The 21,970-nt window shown below is 41.7% G+C and overlaps 1 protein-coding gene across 1 annotated transcript; it reads left to right on the top strand.

The window, feature by feature from the left end:
* Positions 1-752: 752 nt before the first annotated feature.
* On the top strand, positions 753-19,936 carry IL10RB (interleukin 10 receptor subunit beta). Its single transcript, XM_063126687.1, has 7 exons — positions 753-1,141; positions 6,706-6,829; positions 11,057-11,217; positions 14,421-14,593; positions 16,064-16,223; positions 17,483-17,625; positions 19,579-19,936. Exons 1-7 carry the CDS (start codon positions 1,090-1,092, stop codon positions 19,795-19,797), a joined length of 1,032 nt encoding a protein of 343 aa, XP_062982757.1. The 5' UTR covers positions 753-1,089; the 3' UTR covers positions 19,798-19,936.
* The last annotated feature ends 2,034 nt before the right edge of the window (positions 19,937-21,970 follow it).

The raw sequence follows: 21,970 nt of genomic DNA, 5'->3' as shown, positions 1-21,970 counted from the left end.
TGGTGTGCACTGATTAGCATGGGGACTTGCAGGAAGGGGGAGTCCATGGTATACATTAGCCTTCCCACACTGGCACCCTCCAGATGTGTTAGAATACAATCCCTATAACCCCTTTTGACTGACATGGCAGGGCAGGCAGAATAGGGCAGTGACTGCAATGAGAGGGAGACTGAATATGTTGTAGTCTTGCTAGATGGAGGTCCTATTTCCACTATTTTTCACAAAAAGCAATATTGTAGGGGTTTCCCCACACCCCTGTATATTTTAGTCTTGCTTGGGTGTCTACACACAGCCTCTGAACATCTTACCCATAATGTAGTAGTAGTAGTAGTAGTAGTAGTATAATATTATTATATTTATATCCCACCGTTTTTCCTCTTGCAAGGAACGAAGATAGCTTTACGTAGCCCTTCTCCTTGCCATTTTATCATCACAACAACAACCCTGTGAGAGATGGACTAGCTCAGTCACCCAGAGAGCTTCGTGGCCGAGTAGGGCCTACAAACCGTATCTTTGAGTCCCACACTCTATCTGGTTACAATTCTCTTTGGCCGCACTTTCTACCGAGCGCTGACACCCAATTCCAATTGGGAATTGGGCGGGGCAGGGGCGAACAGCAACACCTGTACGAGTGGCTGTTCGGGCGAGAAGGCGGAGTTCTTCCTCCGTATGGCTGGGCTGGTGGACGGGTTGGCGGACAGGGCCGAATTGTTCGCCGCCCCTTTTTCTGTAGGCGTCGAAAGCTGGGAGTTCCCGGAGCGGTGGCTCTGGGGCAAGGTTCACCTGGTTGCTTTCGGAAAGGGGGAGGAAATGGCCGCACAGGGCTGAGGAACGGGACTGCGACGAGGTTCGCGCTACGAGGGAAGGTAAGCGCCGCAAGGAGAAGAGGAAGAAGCGAGAGGGCAAAGGCGGCGTTATCATGCGGCGCAGCGTTGCCAAGCGAGGGGTCTAGGCGTGCTTCAAAGGACTCCTCGAAGGCTGAGGGCGGAGCGTGAGCAGCAGCAGCAGCAGCCTCCCGTCTACTCCGGCGGGTAGGCGAGCGCGCAACGAAGTGAGTCTGTGTGGCTCTCCAGCGTCACAGCCCGGGCGATGGCCCCGCGAGGCTGGCAGTGCCTGATTTGCAGCTGCCTCTTCTGGACAGGTAAGGCGGAAAGGGGCTTTCCTTGGCAACTTGGAGGACAGGTGTGAGCGGAAGGTAAAACTCTGGAAGTTTTGGACTCCAACTCCCGATAGCACGTTCCAGCATGGCTAGTGGTCAGGAATGCTGGGAGTTGAAGTCCAAAGCATTTGGAAATCTGCTTTCTGGCCACCCCTGGTCTAGGAGGACTGACACAGGTTGTGCTGCCTGACTGGGTGCTCTCCTTGTCTGGCAGGAGGCACAGGGGAGAAGGGGGCATGACAAGGGGGTGGGTCCCTATCCAGAGCCTCTGGTTGACATAAACAATTAATGTCGCAAGGGCCTTCCAGCCATGATGGGAGTTATAATCCAACACATGTGGAAGGCATGTCATGGGATGACCAAATACGACTAGAACTCCTTGCCTTCCAAGGCTGCATTGAAGAGTGCCAGGTTTACTGTAACATAAATTAGTTAATTTTTAGGGTCGAATCACACCTTGCCACATATATTAAGCATGCTTTAAAAAAAAACAAGTTTAATAAGAGGGTGTCTTTCCTTTTCAAGAAAAAGCAGCTGGGCAGCAGGAGATCCAGGCGAGCTCTTACAGGAGCCCTGCAACCACTTCTTCCAGCTATGCATCTCTCCAAAGAGCCTATGCAGTAGCAGCAAAAGTAGCAGTAGGCACAGCAAGGGAAAGGGAGGGCAGACGGCTGTTCCAGAGAGCCCGCTCAGCCACTCTGTCACATAGGCAAATGCGGCTTGCAGCACCTACTGAAGACAGTGGGCTCTCCTGGAGGGGAAGGGGGAGCAGTGCAATTTGCCATGTCTTCCCATTTTGCCACCAGATGTGGGTGCCTCACCCTGCTTCATGGGGGGCCAGCCCTGAGAGGCTTTTGGGAAGTCACAGAAGAGAATGCAGAAGAATGACTGACTGGGAAAGTCCTGCTACTTGAATGCCCTTCCGGTCATGCATGTCTGGACTCAAACCACAGAGTATCATATAAAACTAGAAGAAAAGGGCTTTAAAAAAAGTGAAGGGATACCAAAAGTAACTGAAGGAACGGGAAACTGTGATTGAATGTTGTTGGCATAGACATGGGACTTAAAACCAAGAGGGTGTTTCTTTTATTGATAATTGTGACTGCACATTTCTCAGTTGAAGAGTGTTCGTAGTTAGAATGTATTCCCTCTTGAAACCCTTTGGTTCAGTGTAGTCACAGAGGCCATGGCTCAGTGGTAAAGCATTTGCTTTGCATGCAAGAAGGTCCCAGGTTCAATCCCTAGCATTTCCAGGAAGAGCTGGAAAAACTCCTGCCTGAAACTCTGGAGAGCTGCTTCCAGTCCATGTTGACAGTACTAGGCTAGTTGGACCAGTGGTCTGACTTAGTATAAGGCAGCTTCTTATGTTCCTAGGTTTTTGTAGAACATGCAGAACTACAGAAACATCCCCAGTTGTTTACGCAATCAAGATTCGGAAATTAACTTGAGTTTATTAGCCTAATTACTATGGTGTACTTTCGCTTGTCATTAACAGGAAGTTTTGTCTTCACACCCTGATAGGGAATTGTGCAATCATCCCATCATAAATGGTAGTCCTGCTATTGATTATGCAAAGTGTTGAACCTCTTTCAGCCTAAGAACCAAGTTCTGTTTCAGGGAGCAACATTCCAGTGATTGGTGGAGCCAAAGGCAAATGGGGTGAAGTCAAAATACCAGCATATTTTAGCTTAAATCTCTCACTGCTAATAAACCTTAAGAGAGGCATTTCAACCTTTTAGAATGGAGAAAAATGGCAAAACAACAAGTTTTTTTCTCTTCTCCTAGGCATTTAACAGCATTTAACAACATATGCTGTTTCTTCATTTTTAAGAGCCCCCAGAACTGTTGTTTTTAAATGGATATTGTTGTTTTTATGCTTTTAATGGTTTTAAATGTTGTATACTTTTTAATGTTCACTGTTTTTAACTTTTGTAAACTGCCCAGAGAGCTTTGGCTATGGGGCAGTATGTAAATGCAATAAATAAACAAACAACAACACCCACCTTGGAAGCCACCAAACAATCTAAGGTTAGGAGGAAAGGGGAGTGGGACCATCTGTTCTTATTGTTGGCTTTTATTATTGTTTACTATTTTAACTATTTTATGTATTTTATTGCTGTGAGCTGCAATTCGGAGGGTTTCTTCCCCAAAAGCCTGCTAAGATACGTTTTAAATAAATATCTGGGAACCCCCAGAGGGCTCAATTGTGACTCTTAGGTGGGACAGATTTGGCACCCTGAGCCTGAGATTGCGCACCCCTAAATTAGGTGATTAGGTGTGGTGGAAGAAGCTTGAGAGCCTGTTCCAATGGTAGCTTCTGTATTGTTCCACTAAATACAAAGCTTGGGAAGGGGAAGAAACGACAAGAAAGTGGTAATGGTTGGTGCTAGGAGTTCGGTTCAGCCATAACTCTTTTGGGATTTGTTGCTTGTATGGATCCTATTCGTCTCTGTTCTTCTGTTTGGAGTAGCAGAGATCACAGCTTGGCATGGGCACAATTCTTGTATGACTTGGGCATGTGTATGTGTGTGTCACAGGAACTGAGTAGTTGCACCCAACATTCAAACCACCGTCCATCAGAGAGCATCTTGAATTGCTAGCTATTTTTCAGCTCACTTTAATCCTAATTTATTACCACAAGGTAAACCCTTCCCGGTGCCTGTTTACACTTCCCTGTGCCTGTTTGCATTCTCTTTCCCATCTTATTGTTTACTACAACTTTATTAGATTGTAAGCCTATGCGGCAGGGTCTTGCTATTTACTGTGTTATCTGTACAGCACCATGTACATCGATGGTGCTATATAAATAAATAATAATAATAATAATAATGTGATGACCCCTGGGTTAGATTGCAGTAAGGGATTAAACAGATTTATCTTTTATGAATGTATCAGTGGTTCTTGGTGAAGTTAGCTAAATGGAATACTCATGTTCAGAGATGGTATGTGTAAGGGAAACAGAACCCGGCCAAACTGGCCTCCCACTGGATTTTGCACAGATCCCCGGAATAACGCACACAGCTCTCAGATTAGAGGGTTAGGCCCGATTTATTAATCAGGAATAAGGCAAGGCAATACAGTATTAGCATACTAAAAACTTGATACATTTAGATACATTGAACCCCAACACCAGCAAACTAATACATAGTTTCTACTAACATACGTTACCCAGCCAAGACATCCACCAGCTCTGAACAAAGGGCCCAGCATTTTGTATCCCTTTATAGTAACTAAACTACTCTTTCTCCCCACACCCTCCGGTTCCCCACCCCCACCCCCGGTGAGGTATTTCACATTTCTCTTGGATGTTAATTTCTCAAGGACACTCGGCCTGGACAAAGCGGAGCCAGGAGGTGCCCAACGCCCACGGGCAGCTGGCGATTATCTCTCTTTTCCTAAAATCAACAACAGGACATTACATTTCTTTTTAAAAACAGCAATTGCATGTATGAGTTAACCCTTTCCTTACAGTATGCACCTAAGGTTGTAATGGCATCTGTTTGGACACTGCTGGAGATGGAATGCTGGTTTAGATAGGCTTCTGATCTGATCTAGCAGATCTGGGGCTTAAGGTATCTAAACCCCTAGAATGAGACCATTGTATACAGTTTATTTTATTTTATTTGTGTACAGTTATTTATTTTCAAATTAGTAGAAATTACTATGCTGTTTCAACTTTTGGATTATACTAAATGGTTCTGATCTGACAGCTCTTAGGAGGAAAGTAAAATTATTTTGCAGGATCCAGGTTCCTTTTGCTAGAATTAAAATCAAATTTAAAAGACCTGCTGAAGGACATCTTGATGCACTGTGAAAATAATGGAACACTTTCTCGTTTCAGTTTTGTAGCAGCTGAGGTGTGTATTTTTTTTAAAAATAATAATCCGTAAAACAGGAAAAGACAACTGGTGGCTATGACCAGACTAGTAGGAGTAGTCAAATATTTTGGTGACTCAGTCATGATTCACAGCAACACTACCATTCATGTTATTTTACAAGATTGGGTAAAACTGTCTCTAACTGAAAGTTCACTGCTGATCAGTTTCATTTTTCGACAATAATGGAAATATTTTCACAAATGCATGACTTAATAAATCCTATTCTTTTTTTAAAAAATCCTATTTACAACTGCCTTTCTGTTCTTTTTACATAATTGACAGAGCAACTGAAATATTTCTCATAAATAATAAAGTCATGTGGCTGGATCCAGAGTTAGGGTAGAGCCAGTGAGATCAGTGGGTCTTACATTAGCCATGACTAAGGGTGCTTCCACAGAACAGCTCCTAGCGCTACCAGTCAAAAAGCTTTGTGCAGCTATTCCATATTTTTCTCCTTAACATTTCCATTTCATTCATTTCGTTTCTATGGGCAGTTCACAATAATTACAAAAAGAAAATATAATCTAAAAAACGTTAACATACAAAATTGAAAAACAATTTAAAACAGCTAGATCCCCTGTAAAATTCCGTAACGAGACAGGATGATTGCACTATAAAAGCCTGATCTGGAAGCACCCTAAGCCTGGGTCTTTTTTTTTTTTTTTTAAATTATAACAAGATACAGCTAACACTTAAAAACAAAGTGAAACAGAAATCTAACGGGCAAGAATTTTTTAAAAAAACCTACACTATGAACAATAAAACTAGGTGCTACACATTAAAAGCCTGTCAAAATAAAAGTATATTGAATTTCTGGCAAAAGACTCAAAAGAAAGAGCTAGATGAATTTTAACTCAAAGGAATCATTCCGCCATCTTTTGCAGCACTTGATTCTAAGGAGGATGCTAACGCATTGCAATTAGATGCCCATTCAGCCCTGTCTGGATAACATCCAAGGGAGGGAAGAGTACAGCCCCACAGTTTGTGTTGGTTCTCATAGTCAGAAAAACTTCCCTAATATTTAACCAAAATCCATTTTCCTGTGACTTAAACTGATTCATCTAATCCAGGGATCTTCTCTGGGGCTGAGGGCCTCACTGTATATGGAATCCTTACACAAGGTCTCCCTGTTTCTAAATAAAGGGATCCGCTGTGTGCATGCTCTTGGGCCTGCTTATGCACGTACAGAGCACTGTATTGGGGCATCTGTCTCTTATTCTTCACCAGCACAGCTCAAGATACTGTGGGAGCTGAAAATCATAATGTGTCCCTCCTCTTGCTCTGTAGAAGGATAACAACTAGTAAACAACAGTGTGTTCAAAGGGCCTCAGTTCAGATTTATTTACATACATGCCCATTGGACATGCCGGCTGGGGATAATGGGAGTTGCAGTCAAACACATCTAGGAGGAAGCAGGTTGGAAAGGGCAGTTCTAGACCTTTCATTTTTAAGTAATCTTGCACTGTAACTTCCAAAATGTGTACTTCAAATAAGGTTGCATCTTTGGAAAGAGATAGCAGGAGTATATATTTGTTGTTGTTATGTAGAATTTGAGGACTCCGCAAGAACACTGGAAGAATTAACCACATTTATATGTTAAACAAATATATTTTTCCTATTAGTGACGATCACATAATAAATAGGATATTTAATATTTCTGCATTACAGTACATGGAATGTTTCCAGAACCTCAAAATGTGAGAATTCATTCAGTTATGCTTGATAGTGTTCTCCAGTGGGATCCACCCAATTTTCACAAAGAAAATGTGACGTATACAGTTCAGTATAAAAAGTAAGTGTGAGATGAATGGCTAATAATTTTAATTCTCTATTTTTAAAAGGTTTATCTTTTACTGTTGTGTTGTCCTCTACATTATTAACTAGTTTATTTACAATTGAAAAACATGCCATGTATTATCCCACTGGTCTGATTCCTCCCCCCCCCCCGAGTTTATTCACATCCAAAAAACCACACCTTTGTTTGAATTGTAATATGATATTTGAGTGACATTGTGCATGCGTTTACAATAGCTCTTCTACTAAAAGAAAAAAGAAACCCGGTGAAAATGTCATGGCTTACCACAAACTCCAGATTATGCATACTCCAAAACAGGTTCCCCTTTACCATGAACACACCACAAAGAACAAGGTGGTTATACTGCACAAACTTCATATTTGCTGAGGGTGGCCTTCATCTCCTCCTGGGGGTGGAGGGTCAACATAACCTTTGGGTTGGAGGGAAAGGTGTTTTCACTCCACCAACCCCTTTCCTCCATTCAGAGTCATTGACTGGATTTGGACAATCAGTGGAGGAAAAGAAGCCACAGTGGCTTCTTTTCTCCACCCTACACGTGCCACTCACACACACACCATTTCCCTAATTACCCTCACCATGGTGCAGTTCAGACAACATGGCAACCTGCACCACAGCAAGGGCAATTAGAGAAATGGCGGGCAGCCCCAGTGCGGGAAAAAGAAACCACACGGCCTTACAGTTGCTGAGCAGGGAGATGCTCATTCCATCACAAGATTTAGTTAAGTAACAAAAACAGGAAGCCCTTATCTGGAAGAAACAACATGATGCCTGTTTCCAGAATGAGATCTAGAACTGTAATGCAAGTGGAATTATAAATAAACAAGGACCTTGCACAAGTTTGCATGGACATGCAAGGTTAGCTTACTTACTTCCGTGCAATCAGATTGGGGCTGTGGCGCTCCAGGAGGGGGAATTTAAACTGTATTTTTGTTCCAAAATTACACACACACACACACACACACACACATCCCCTCCTACATGCTGTCACTGAAGTAAATAAGCCAATCATAAATAGCTCTAGTATGTGTGATCTGAAGAACATTTAGTTTGTGCCTTAGTAGATGATTTAAGAGTCATTCCACAAGCTGAGCTGATAAGTATGTGTGCCATATCGGTTGGAAAGCTTTAGGCATCCCTAGGTGCCATGTTAGTAAGGACTGGTTACCATATTCTAGTGCACTTATACAAGTCATTTCTCCAGTAGTTCTCACTTCTTTATCACATTGTTTTGTTATCGGGGCAAATCCCTTTCCAGTTTTCATGCTGAAAGTGATCTAGGGTGTTTCCAGGCTAGTTTTTATTGGGCAATCACCCTTCCTCAAAGACAGAATTTTATTGGGGGTGAGAAATCCATTATGGCAGTGCACTGCGCTCCAAATATCTGAAGGCCCGTCGGAGCTCCAAACCCGCAGTGCGATTCGGGGACGGTTTTGGAAACTCGCGGAGTGGAGAGAAGGTCATTTGGAGCTCCGAAGCGCTTCAAAGGTATTTGACTGTTCTCTAGGCTTCGGAGTGGAGAGAAGGACGTTCGGAGTTCTGAAGAGCTTTAAAGATATTTGGCTGTTCTCTAGGCTTAGTGAGAGTCATTTTAACTTGTTACAATGTTGATGGACTAACTGAACAACACTTCTCCATATTAGGAAGATGCTGAGGGTTGAGGGGTAGTTTTGAGATTGACATCTGTGGCTAACCAATAGCTACAGTGTCCTCCCTGTTTCCCCCTCCAATCACAGTGCTTAAGGGGTGGGATTGAAAATGATATAACCAATTTGTCCTTGTCCTGGAAGTCATTCCTTCTGATAGCTCCTAGTCTACAGCATTAGGAAGGAAGGAGAAGAGAGTCAGAGAGAGTGTGTGAGAGAGCTGTTGCTTGCTGTTGCTTGCTGTTTGTTTGCAGTCTCTGTGTGTGTCTGCTTTTCTATGGTTCTTGTGTGTGTGTTAGTTCTTCTTGTGGTCTATTCCAGTCCTCAAGTTCCAAGCTTCTTATATCCACCCCATACTCCCCCTTTGTGTGTTATTTAGTGTGTTTGTTCTATCCTATTACCCCCACTAAAAAATTTTAAAAAAAATTTAAATCTCTTATTTTTCCAATCCTTCTTTAAATCCCAGTCTGACTGTCTTGAGTGTAGTACTAGTTTCTTCTTGTGTGTGTCTGTCTATCTAAAATCCAAGTACCTTCCAAGCACCTTACACACACACACTCTCCCTTTGTTGTTATTGGAGTGTGTGTGTTTGTGTTTCACTGTTACCCCACTATATATAATACCCCAAAAAATCTGTAGCTTTCCATTCCAAACCTTTTAAAAAATCCTTTACCTTACATTTCACCCCACACCCCCAGTGCCTGCTATTAGTGTGTGTATGTGTATTTAAAGTCTACTAGCCCCCACTTTAAAAATACCCCCAAAAATCCTTTGTTCTGTCAGTCTTCTAGTTTGTGTGTTGTGTGTGTGTTGTTTTTCACAAGCACAAATTTTCATTCCCCCCCCCAAATTAATATAGCTTGCTCATCATTCCATTATGAGGCATGGAATGGGTACTGGTAGTTCTGGCCTGGTGGTAGAGGAAGAGGTGCCAAGAGCTATCATGGTGCCAAGTTTCATCTCTTTATCTTTAAAAACAAGGGAGAGGTAAGAATTTTTGTTAATTTCCACAGGCTACAATGGGCTGTGTATTCAAACTTTTAAAAATTCCTGAAAATCAAGGCATGAACAGATCTGATTCCAACTTGGCATGACTAAATACCTACTTAAGCGCTACCATGGTGCCAAGTTTCATCTCTTTATCTTTAAAAATTACAGAGCTGTAAGCATTTTGGATAATTTCCATTGACTATAATAGAGCGGTTATCCGAAAACAGAGCAGTTGTCTGACAGATAATCTGATGAAGCAAAGCAAGGGAGCTGCTCCAAAAATTGGAGTGGAGAAGCCGCTCAGCGGAGCTCCACTCTGAATTTTGGAGTGGCGCAAACCTGCTCTGCACACCTCTAAAATCCATTATGGAGGGGAAGATGGAATTGCTGCATAATATTGGTATCTTTAGGAACCAGCCATCTGGAAGCATCCCTATTGCCTTAACTTGTTTGCCTCTGAATAATTAATTAATTAATAATTATTTAATTAAAAAAATTTACCACCACTTCCCAACATGTCTTAAAATAAAAAGTGGCTAGCAATACTAAAAATAAAACATCACTTAAACTGTAGAAAAAAAACATTTAATTTGAATAATATACAACCAAAAAGCTTCCTTCAATAAGATCAAAATCATAAAATTACAATCAAAATTTCAAAATGAATGCTTTGCATGCACTTTCAAAGCCTGTTAGTTATGTAGTCTTGTCAGCAGTGCTCTTTCTAAGGAGAAAGAGCACTGTTGCCATCCAGTATGGGGCCCTGCTCCTCCGAACAGATGCTGACCTTTAATGATGGTGATCATATACAGCACTATGGAAGGCAGCCTTTCACAACCTAGTGCCCTCCAGTTGTGTTGATCTATAATTCCCATCATCCCCAGCCAGCATCACAAATGGCTGTGTTGGCTAGAGATGGTGGGAGTTGTAGTCCCAACACATCTGGAAGTTACCAGGTTAAGAGAAACTGATCTGGATCAAGACTAGCATTTTGAATTGTGTCCAGAGGCTTATAGAAAGCCAGTGCTGTTGTTACTCAGCTGCTTGAACCTATTTCTATCTCCCCATCCTATGATGTTTTGCACCAGTTGACGTTCCTGGTCTTCAAAGAAAAACAATATCTGGATAACAATAAGTTATAGCCCATTTTTTGCCCAAGTTCCGTTTTAGCTTTGAAGACCTTTGGGCTGTAGAGTTGCAATAATAATGTCATAGGTAAGCAAAGGGCCAGAATTGTTATTTTAAAACTGTGATATAGGTCTTTAATATTTTAAATTTTATAGATGAGAAAGCTGTGACTTGCTCAGTGCGTAGTTAGGCTATGTAAGGATTTGAAATGTACCACAACAGAACAATGATTTTTTTCGTCACAAATCAGAAGGAAGTGGGGGGTTTTGTACTGCCAGTTTTGTAATTAATTTTATTGTGTGTGTTTTAGATAATTTATCTAATTTATCAGGGTATGCATGAAAAATGAATTAACACTGTGGTTTAGTGCTTGAAATAAGAGAGAGCTCTTTAATCTCATAGATAATTCATTTTGTTTCCCTTTTTTTTTGTTTTGTTACAGATTTCATCATCAGTATATTGACCTATGCCAAAGAATTTATATCACAGAGTGCAATATTTCAAGTATACCTATGTTTGGACTTTCCACTATAAGAGTTAGAGCTGAGTTTGAGAATAAGACATCAAACTGGGTAGACATCACCTTCACATCATTAAAAGACAGTAAGTCATACTTCTAGTCCACTAATAAATACTTTAAATGTTGCATTGTTTGGCTTTAAAATATAGTACTCCAATTCTCCCTTTCTTTTTTTAACTATCATGATGAGTTATAGTAAAAACAAATAATAAAGAAAAATACGTAAGTTTGAGTGTTATACAGTATTGAAACAGTATTCCAGTACAAGACCTTGGTAAACTTCTCCCTGTTTTTATCTTTAAAATGGTCACTATGAGCAAACAGCATCTATGTCCCTGGTATTGGGGCTAATGAATAGCTGACAAGTACTCAAAGAGGTTTTAAAAGTTAAGGCTTAGAAAAAGCCCATCGGGAAAAGGAAAGTAAATAAACTTCTGCCTAGAAACAAGATTCAGCATTTCAAATAGAGGTGAACAAGCCAGTTATACTTCTTGGTGCAGCTTGATTAAGGGGGAGGTAGTCTGTGTTGGACAGAGCACACCAGGAAATGAACCATACTTGCACACCATTGTTTAAGAATGGTTTTTTTTTAGGCTTTCAGTGACTCAAAGCTCCATCACATTGGGGGGAAACACGCTCCCTACTGTCACTTCTCCACCCGTGTTTTCATTCCTCAGTTACTTCCTCTTTCAAAAGAGGAAGTACACAACGAGCACGAGGCCCATTTGAGTACGCTGTTCTCCTGCAGAAAGCAGGAGAGAGCAGCAATTCCATGTTTAAAAATACATCGGACTTAATGAGGGGGGAAGTTGTCGCAAAAGGAAGGCCAGAAGGGGTGGGAGGCAGACAACATCATGTGAGGGACCTGAGCAAACTCCGTGAGTGCCCAGTAACGAGCGTTTAATAAAACTCTTGTCAGATGGAGCTCTAAACCTCAAAAAGACCTAAGGCCAATATAGATTATGATTGTCACACAAAGTTCCTCTGTTAATTGGAAGGCTGGGCTTAAGTTGTTCCCTACTTGGAAAAAAGGCTGTCTAGAGAAATCTGCAGTGCAGGGAGTTGAAAATCGCCTCTACCGTTCCTTCCGCACTGCATTGAATGATTGGATGCCTCCAAGCTCAGGGTTTTTGATCACCAAGGGCACAATCGATAGGATTGCACCCAAAGTGACTTTAGGACAGGGCCTTTGCTCTACCCATGGCAACAAACCTCAAAGATGCAGAGGTGGGAAGGATGCAGAGGTGGGAAGAGGTGCTGGGAGGGGGAGGTGTTGGGTATTGGGGATCCTGTGTGAGTTAGAAGTAGGATTTTTGAGGACCCCACTTTTTCTAGGCACCCCACTCATGAAACCTGATGGGCTATTAACTTGTTGTGTATCTTGCTTTCTATGGTTTGGTGCTGCTGCTGTCAATAATATCAAATACTACTGATTATCTAACGTCCACTATCAAATATTGAATGTCAGATGTTCAATACTGAAAATCAGCAACGAAATAATGAGTTTTAAATATTCCGCACTTATCCACTCTGAGACTTGTAGCAATGAAAAGTATAGTGAATTTGGGAAGGCAGATACATTTGCTTGGGTTCAAAGGAAGAAAAGATCTAAATCGGCTAAAGAATTTCTTTTGAAAAGGAGGCGCCTTTGTTTGTTACCAAAATGTCAGTGTTTTTGATGGGAAATGAAGGATCTTCCTCTTGGCAGCCTTTGATCTGATTGGCATGCTGGCAGGATTTTACTCCTTTCCATGTGCAGCTTCACGGGGCCTCTCTGGCAGTTGTCCCCTTTGTTATCGCTTCATTGTTTATTTGCATTTAACCAACTCGTTTGGATTGCCTTGTCCAAGTACTAGTTTAGCAACATGTTTTCAGAGCTCACATTTACAAGTCGCAGATCAATATTCCCAAGAGATTTATAATTTTATCCCAGTTACTGACTGCTTTGCGTTCTTATGAAGTTGCATAGTACAATCCACAAACATTCTGTAAGGCACCTTACTTGTGCAGGCAGTCATTCACACCCACGCTCTGAATGAAAGAGAAGTCCTTGCCCTGCGGGTTTTAAACAACCTTGAAACTAGGCCAGAAGGCAAGGAGCTATTTGTTCTGACAATCATTTTCAATTCTTTCTCTTAAGCTAATGTTATTAATTGCAGTTTGGAAATGTTATGTTTGTTGGTGCATACATAGGTTCATATAACATGAATTCAATCCAGATTTGGGGAGCTTCCAGATACGTTTTTTAATCTTGCAGCATCCAATCTCAAACACAGACTGAGGCCATAGCTAGATGGGATGATATCCCAATGATCGCCCCAGGATCGTCCCTGTGCGTCCAAATGACACACAGGGCATCCTGGGAGCAGGGAGGGATGAACCCTCCCTTGCCCTGGGATATCGCCCTACAGTTCTAGCCCGCTTTTTCCGTGGTCTCGGGGTGATCTCAAGACCGCAGAACGTGTGGGCGGGCATCGCAGTTTGTCCCAGTTCCTCTCAAGTAACTGCGAGGAGCCGGAAGCCGGGCATGGGAGCACAGAGGTGGGGAGCATGGGAGCACCCCATTGGGGGTGGGGTGAGGAGAGTGGGGAAACTTAGTTATTTTAAAAAATACTCACTATCTGCCCACAAGCGCTCGGGTGCTCCTTCTTTAAAAACAAAAACAAAATGGCGGGCGCAGTGTCACGCGCCACATGTAAACCAGGGCCGACGATCTTGCGATCATAAAATCACAAGATCGCCTCCCTCCGACTCCCCTTGTCTAGCTGAGGCCTTAGGCATCTTCTCTTGTAACTCTTCCATGATTTCCAACAGATTCTTCTGTCTTTTCTTACAAGAAAAAAATCCCTGCACAAAGCCTTTTGATTGGTATTGGTGGAAACTCTCCATCTGGAAGTAACCCTTAGTCATGCTTAGAGTAGACACATTGATATGGAACTACTTTAAGTGTTACTACATCTGGATCCAACACTCATGACAAAAAAATGGAAATACATTTTAAACCACCTTAACTGTTATTTACACCAGAGAGTGGATAGGCTTGTGCCATGCTAGCTGGGGATGATGGGAGTTACAGTCTAACACATTTGGAGGGCACCAGGTTGGGGAAGGCTGAGTTACATATTTAAGTCATTTTCAATCAGTATTCAAGATGTTCATTGGCTGTTGTTCTCTTGCCTGAAGAAAAAAGCTTCCTACGTGCCGTGGGCCATGCTATATGTTTAAATGGATCCCAAGGTAGAGTAACACATGCAGGTTACCTTTTGCTTTTCTTCTTCTCATTTAGCAAACATTGGACCACCTGCTGTACAAGTTGAAGCCCACAAACCCGGGGTCTTGAGTGTGCAACTCACAGATCCCTTTTTTATACGTGATGATGGCAAGCTTTCCTTACACGATTTGTATGGTACGGTGATTTACAGGCTGCTAATCTGGAAGAAAGACTGTGGTGGTGAGCAGGTAATGCTTGCTGGCATTTGTGGATCTCTGGCTTCATGTGTTGGAGTCTGAATGTACTTCTCTTCAAGGACAGAACTTGAGCTTTGTGTCTGCAAAGCTAAGACTTGATTGGCAGACAGTTCCGGCAATCAGAGTACTGTAGTTCCTAGCTAATTTCCAGCAAGGCATTCAGCCTAGCCTGTAACTTCATCTTATCAGTATAGAGGTGTGTGCCTCTGGTCAGTATTCTGTAGTGAAGCATCTGTAGGCACTGAGAGAGGTAGTTGCTTTGCTTTCTGTGCCATTGGGTGGGAATGAAAGGAACAGAGTCCTCTCCCACATTCATTTTTGCCCATAGGATCCTCATGTTGTGGCAGAAAACAAAGGTATTTTTTAAGAAGCAAGTCAGGACCAGTTGTTTCTGTGGAGAAAGAGCCAGCAAGCAGATTTGATAGCAGACCTCTTTTTAAAAAGTAAAAGGGCAGATTTTTGAAGAAGAATGTGGATTTTAAAGGAGGATTTATAAACGCTTGAGGATTTAATGGCACTAGGGAGGGTGGCTGTTCTAGACTCAGGGAGCAGCATGACTGAACTAATAGAGGCAAGAGAGGAAGGAAGAAGAGGAAATATCTTTTCCTTGAATTAAATGAAAAATACATTGCCTCACAGAGCAGTTGAACTAACTTAAAATGCAGGGTGGTTTAACATTTGTTAACATTTGTGTAAGCCAAACTTCCAACTCTGTCCATTTTTTTTTAACCTTTGCATTGGCGATATTATTTCAGTGCAAACTTTTGAATGTTTCACCGTTGTTACCATGGTGCTACACCAGTATAGTTCAACCGTGGTGATATATCTTTCGGATCCACCAACGCAAGTGCGTTTACTAGCAGTCCTATCTGTATCGAGGCAGTGTAAATAGAGAATAGGAACCAATTTAAACAGAAATGTTTTGTGAAAGGATTTGGGCAAAATCTGTGTTTTCACAGAAATGAATTAGGTTCTTCTATGGCACAGGCAACCCAGTAAAGTGCTGTATTCCTCTGCTTTTGGGGGGCAAACAAGAACTGAATCTGCATTAGTTCATTAGTGGGGTGGGTGGAGTCCCGCGAGTACAAATGAGCGCCAGCAGTTGCATAGATGCAGGGAAGCCAATCAGCGCAGGCTTGCTCCCCCTCCCCTCCTCCCTTACGTGTTCAACAAAGTGCAATGGAGCACTTGCCTACAAGTGGATGTTCATGACAAACCCAACATACACATACATTTACTGTATGAGGCAGGTAGGCAACCGCTGCTGCCTGGAGGTTGAGAAGATTTAGGGCAAGAAACAGTGCATTAACTACAGGGAGGGATTTGCATTATGTGACACGATTGGCTTGTGGGGTGGAGTAGAACTGGAGTAAAAGCTCCATATAGATATCCTCTAAGGTTGTACTGTTAAGTGTCTAATTTGTCCATTCGTTGTTGTGACTTTGTATTCTTTACTACTAGGTTAGAAATGAGAATATGACACACACTTTCCAAATAATATCTGGCCTGGATCCTGGGACAGCATATTGCCTTAAAGCTCAAGCATATATTGAAGGATTGCAGAAAACTGGGGAGTGGAGTGAAGATTATTATATCAGAACCGCCGACTCAACTGACACTGGTAATACTTAATGGATTAAATATTCATTAAATTCATAAAGGATAGATGTATACATTCTGTATTCTTCCCAACCCCAGTTTATTGATTGGATTAAAGAGAAGCATCGGTGCTTATAAAATCAGGTTGATAAAAACATTGTGTTGGTTAATTTGATTCTCTTGCTTACTTTAATTTATTGATTGTTGGTTTCAGCTCTGTGTTTTTGCTGGTTTTAATCAGGTTACTGTGTTTTAATTGTGGAATATCAACTGTATGCTTGTTTTATATTTTATAAGCTGTTTTAAGTTACTTTTTGGAGTAAAAGAGCAGAATATTAAATTTTCTACAATTTTTTTTTTAAAAAACCCTTCACTTCTAAGCAAAGACAAAGGCCTGATTTATACATAATGTGGGCCGCAGAGACAGCACTTGGCTATGTAACTGTTTTATGTATGTCTGGTCATGTTGGAAAGTACATACTACATGCACTGGCCATTCATATGTCAACATTTCAGTAACATGTCAGCCATTCTGCTCTCTATGCTATTGCAAGGTGGTTTGCTAATGTTGACACATGAACAGGCCAGCACACATATAAGTGCATTTAAATATCTCTAGGCACATATGAAACTTTTCTGTAAACCGCCCAGAGAGCCCTGGCTATGGGAGCGGTATATAAGTGCAATAAATAAATAAATAAATAAATAAATAAATGGATAAGGCATTTTCTCATGGCAAGTGTCTTGTATAAGTCAGGCTTCAGAGATTTTGGCTTGAGGGTACAGTAGACTGTTACACATAATAAGAAATGTCTACTATAGAATACAGGGCCTCCATTTAATCTAAAAATGACTGGCTAAAATTGTTCTTAAAATGGGACTAAAACACTGTCTAGATCAGGGATGGGCAACTAGTAGCCCTCCAGATGTTCTGGCCTACAATTCCCACAGCTTTCTCTATTGCCTATCCTGGGTAGGGCAGATGGATGTTGTAGGCCAAAACATCTGGAGGGCCACAAGTTCACCACTCCTGACCTTGAGTTTTGTGAGAGAATGAGACAAGCTTACAATGGGCTAAATCTTATACTAAGTCTTCTGTGCAGCTAACATCAAATGTAAATGTTGTCACTGTTGGATTTTTTATTACAAAATGTCTTACGAAGTATTTAGATTTTAAAACAATAAAATGGGTGGCTGGATAATTTTGTATGCCACTATTTAAAAGATATGTCAATCACATATTCCATAATGAAGAAATAACTCCCCCTTTTTGTCATACAGGTATAAATCCAGTGCAACTGACTGTTATCCTGCTATCAGTGTTGATATTGGTTTCTTTTTGCTGCTTTATTATTTATCGCGTTTATCGACAGACCAAATTTGTCTTCTTTCCTTCATATTCTTTGCCACAGCATTTCAAAGAGGTTTGTTTTTATGTCCTTTATAAATATGGACCTTAGGCCTCTGCTAAATAGTATTACAAATAATAAGTGATGTATATAAAAGCTATTTGTTAAAATTAAATGAAGTTTAAAAGATAGCAATGCATAACGCTCATAACAGCTACAGAATGTAACAAACATTACATGAACTGTTCTGCTTTCCGTGGTCTGAAGATAAATGAACATAACTAGTGGAACTGTCTGTGGTTTCCAAATCGGTCTGAAGCAAATCGGCATGATCCGAATCTATTCAGATTGATTCAGACCCTTTCTCAAGCACAGATAGACATTAAAATTGGCACCATGATAGGGCTTCAGTAGGGCTTAATCTCTGCCAAGTTTGAATCATATCGGTTCATCCCCTGATTTTTAGGAACTTTTAAAAATTTAACTCTGAAGGACCCTGAAACTATCTTCCTCCTAGCCTCCTGTTAAGGGAATGCCAAAGCATCTCTCACTGACTTTGTTTCAAACCACTGTGCCCACCTCACAGGGCTGGTTTGTTTGTTTTCTGCCAGCCTGCCTCTCTGCTTTCCTGGTGCCTGGGAGATGTAGATGGGCTGGGTGGGTCAACCCCACAAGCCTATGGCATACTTGCTCCCAGTGCTTCATGGGCTTAGCTGCCTGCTGCCTCTCCTACTCTGTGCCTGCCTTTCAGGGCCGGTTTGTTTGCTTTCTGCCGGCTTCTCTGTGCCTGCCCACATAGCTGCCTCTCTGCCTGGTTTGTGTTTCTGGCTTTGAATCAAGACAATCCTTGGCTCACTTACTCATACCTGCATAGCTACCTGCTGCCTGCCTGCCTTCCTGAGCACTTGCACACTTCTCCAATATTACCTGCCTGGTCCCGCCTTGCAGGGCTGGTTTGTGTTTCTGGCTTTGAATCAAGACAATCTTTGGCTCACTTACTCATGCCTGCAAAGCTACCTGCTGCCTGTCTGCCTGAGCACCTACACACTTCTCCAATATTACCTGCCTGGTCCCACCTTGCAGGGCTGGTTTGACTCAATTTCTGAGGCACATTGCTCCCAGCCAGGTAATGTATGTATTGCAGGCAGCCTACTTTCCCTGTTTCTTGTCTGAATGTGAAGGGCCTTAGGGATGTGTTAGCTTCAGAACACACAAAAGAAAACTCAAGTAGGAGAGATTTGCACTTCAAAAACACACAGATTAGGGAAGTGATAGTGTGAGCTTGATTACACACCTTCTCAAATTGCTCTTTGTTTTGAATGGCTGCTTTGTTTCCTTGAAAAATTGCATTTTTAGCAGCGGATTACAGAAATTCCACTGCACAGATGTGTCTGAAATTTGTTACACATAAGCAGTTCCAGGGCACCTGTAAGTTCACCAACTTTTATGTTTGTCTCATGAAAGATGAGAAAGTTATAGCACTTTGCTTTAACTGGTTAGCCTGAAAAATCACATTTTGAGCAGTGGATTATAGGAAAACCACTGCATAGATGTATTTGAAATTTGTCAAAAATAAGCACCTCCAGGGCATGTGTAAGGTCACCAACTTTCATATTTCTATGTTGAAAAATAAAAAAGTTACAGGCGTTTATTTTTTCCAATGCAAGTCTATGGGGAAATGAAAAAAAAATGAATAATTCGGACATCTGAATCTCAATTTGGATCCGGATCCGAGGCGGACTGGGTCCAAATCAATCCTAAGCAAATCGGGCTAGATTCAGAAGGTCCGAATCAGGATCTGAAGTGAATCAAGGGGTCTGTGCACAGCCCTACTTACTATGATGCAGTTTGAGAATTTTTCCTGTCATACTGACCTCTGGGCAATGTGTCTTCTAACGCAGTCTCTCATGTAGGGCTAGAAAAACGTGTGTGTGTTTGAAGGGCAGAATGAATTAAAACTAAAATTCTTAGGATTCTAAGATACGATTAATCATCTACATTTTTATTTATTTATTTTTCTCCCTACAGTTTTTAAGCAAGCCATCTTACAGCTCACAGTTTCTTCCATCCCTATCACAAGAAGATGATGCCTATGACAGGATAATGGTTATTCCAGAGGAGCCAAAAGATGGTCATAATGAATCTGGGGAGCAGCTGAGCAACACAAAGATGCAACTCCAAAAATTTCAAGAAGAAACCTTGATGCCAAAAGACATTTCAAACTGTACACTTTTGGAACAGCCCTAAAACTGGAAAGAATAATGTGCTGCACTATTAGGCACTTTCTGACACTTATAGAGCAGCTATTTACACTTTGAACATTACAGATTTCAAAGTTGGTAACTGTATGAACAGTTTTAAAAATACATATATTTATTCTACTATACAGTATTTGATAATAAATGTGTGTGTACAATTTTTCTATTTTAAATGTTTATCTCTACCTATAAAACGGAAAGTATGTGTGTGCTGTGTATGTCTGGAAATGTGTACCCACTTCCAGATGAGTTAGAAACTTGAAATTTGGCATGCTGATAGGTCTGGTTGTACAATGTATCAGAAAAATCTAAAAACACAGAATTGGTGTTTTTTTACATATTTAATAAATATGATAAATATGAATTTAATAAAAACCAAGGCTTATGCCTACAACTCCCAGCATGCCTTGGGCGGGAGGCCAGACTTACTGGCCTTTGGTGGCCATTGTGAGTGCATAGGCCACTGCGTCTTTCACAACCCTGACTCCTAAGGTTGGTCTCAAGCTGTCAACCCAATTCCGCATAAAAGGAAACAACCCACATAAATGGGCTGTGTCCATTTGTGGCGCCTCCTCATGCCTTCTGCGTGGTTTTAAAATCATAACTAGATACAACAGTGTGACTTTGAGGGGCCAAACATGCTCAAAGGCACTCCGTCCTGATATCGCTGTTTTCTCAAAATCTGGATGAAGCTAGCCCACAGCATTCACCCTTAAGAGGGAGGGAGGGAGGAAGGGGAGGCACTCTGTGCATGCCCAGAAACAGACCCAACTTCAGTACAGGCTCCTGATGGAGGACTTGGTGGGTGAGAAGTGCAGGCCAAGGCAGTCCTACCAGGACTGGCCAGAGCTGGGTATGTCCACTGATAGCCGCTTACCTCCCCTCCTTAGCGATGCTACTCAACAGTCTATCGAGGAGCAGCATCAGCAACAAGGAGAGGATGCAGGCACCTGCAGGCTGCCAATGGCATGCTGGGAGGTGTAGTACTGGCATGTAGGGTGGCTAATTTTAAATAACGTATGGGTGAGCAAACCAGGTCACTATCTCTCAATTCTAACTCAGCTCCCACTTTCCTGTCCTTTCACTGTCTTTGTTCTTTTCTTCAACTACCTCTAACCCAGCCCACCATTCCATTCTAGACTCAGCTATCAATCGTTCCTCTATTCACTCTTCTGTTTCAATGGCATAGTCAGGTTTTTACATCATACATCTGCATGATACATCGGAAATGTGACAAAATGCATTACAGTAAACATAATGACTTCCTCTGGGGCAACATTGAAAAATCTAGAGGAAGTGAAATCAAAACTGAGACAAGGCAGTGGCAAAATCTGGTTCTGCTTCATGCATGCACAAGAAATATCACATGGTTCCAGAACTCTCACATATTGATGCCAGCAATAAATACTTACCCTGATAGCAGCAGAACCCCCAGTTGGGTCTCCACTGTGATGAAAGCTGGGATGCACATGTGCAGATTCTCATGATTTGGGTTTCCAATACTTTGAGGCATATTTGATATGCACCATCTGATATTTTCTGCACTCATAGGGCAGTATCCAACAGTGTCTTTCCTCAAACTCAAAACCTGTTGTGCAGCCACACTTGCAGAAATGTAACTTTAGTTGGATTCTCCTCTTGTGTATAGTTCAAAACCTGGTTTCCACTATCGCAATATCATTTGTGCTGGCAGAATGACATACCGTATTGCTTCAATTCTAAGATGCACTTTTCCCCCCATATAAACATCTCTAAAAATGGGGTGCATCTTAGAATTGTGGGTATGTCTTAGGGATTTTTTTCCTGTTGGTGGTACTGAAATTAATGTGCGTCTTACAATCGATGGCATCTTACAATCGAAGAAATACGGTAGTTGGCTACTATCCTCTGGAATCCAATGGCCGCCACATCAGATGTGTCCTTTGTGGGTGAAATTCTGCAGATTTCATATGAGTGACCAATGCCAGTTTCTAGGCTTGTACTGGGAACCCTTGAAGGTAAGATGTTGCCATGTTTACTTTCCCCAGGAACACCCCCAAATTCTAAGCGCATGCCTGGAATAGCAGAATGCAATCTACACATTTTTTTTTACAGTACGCTAAGGTGTAGTGGGAAAATGTACTTTAAAAAGTAACCTTATTTCTACACCAGTTCCCAAATAT

The sequence above is a fragment of the Elgaria multicarinata genome, chromosome 5, assembly GCF_023053635.1.
Source record: "Elgaria multicarinata webbii isolate HBS135686 ecotype San Diego chromosome 5, rElgMul1.1.pri, whole genome shotgun sequence".
In the NCBI taxonomy this organism is placed as follows: domain Eukaryota; kingdom Metazoa; phylum Chordata; class Lepidosauria; order Squamata; family Anguidae; genus Elgaria; species Elgaria multicarinata.
This window is presented reverse-complemented; position numbering and strand designations above follow the sequence as displayed.

Bases quoted from the DNA above. Each gene is read 5' to 3' on its own strand.
- IL10RB (XM_063126687.1), top strand. From the start codon at position 1,090: ATGGCCCCGCGAGGCTGGCAGTGCCTGATTTGCAGCTGCCTCTTCTGG. The intron at 6,830-11,056 runs GTAAGTGTGAGA...GTTTTGTTACAG, and splicing joins TATACAGTTCAGTATAAAAA to ATTTCATCATCAGTATATTG. The intron at 14,594-16,063 runs GTAATGCTTGCT...CTTTACTACTAG, and splicing joins AAGACTGTGGTGGTGAGCAG to GTTAGAAATGAGAATATGAC.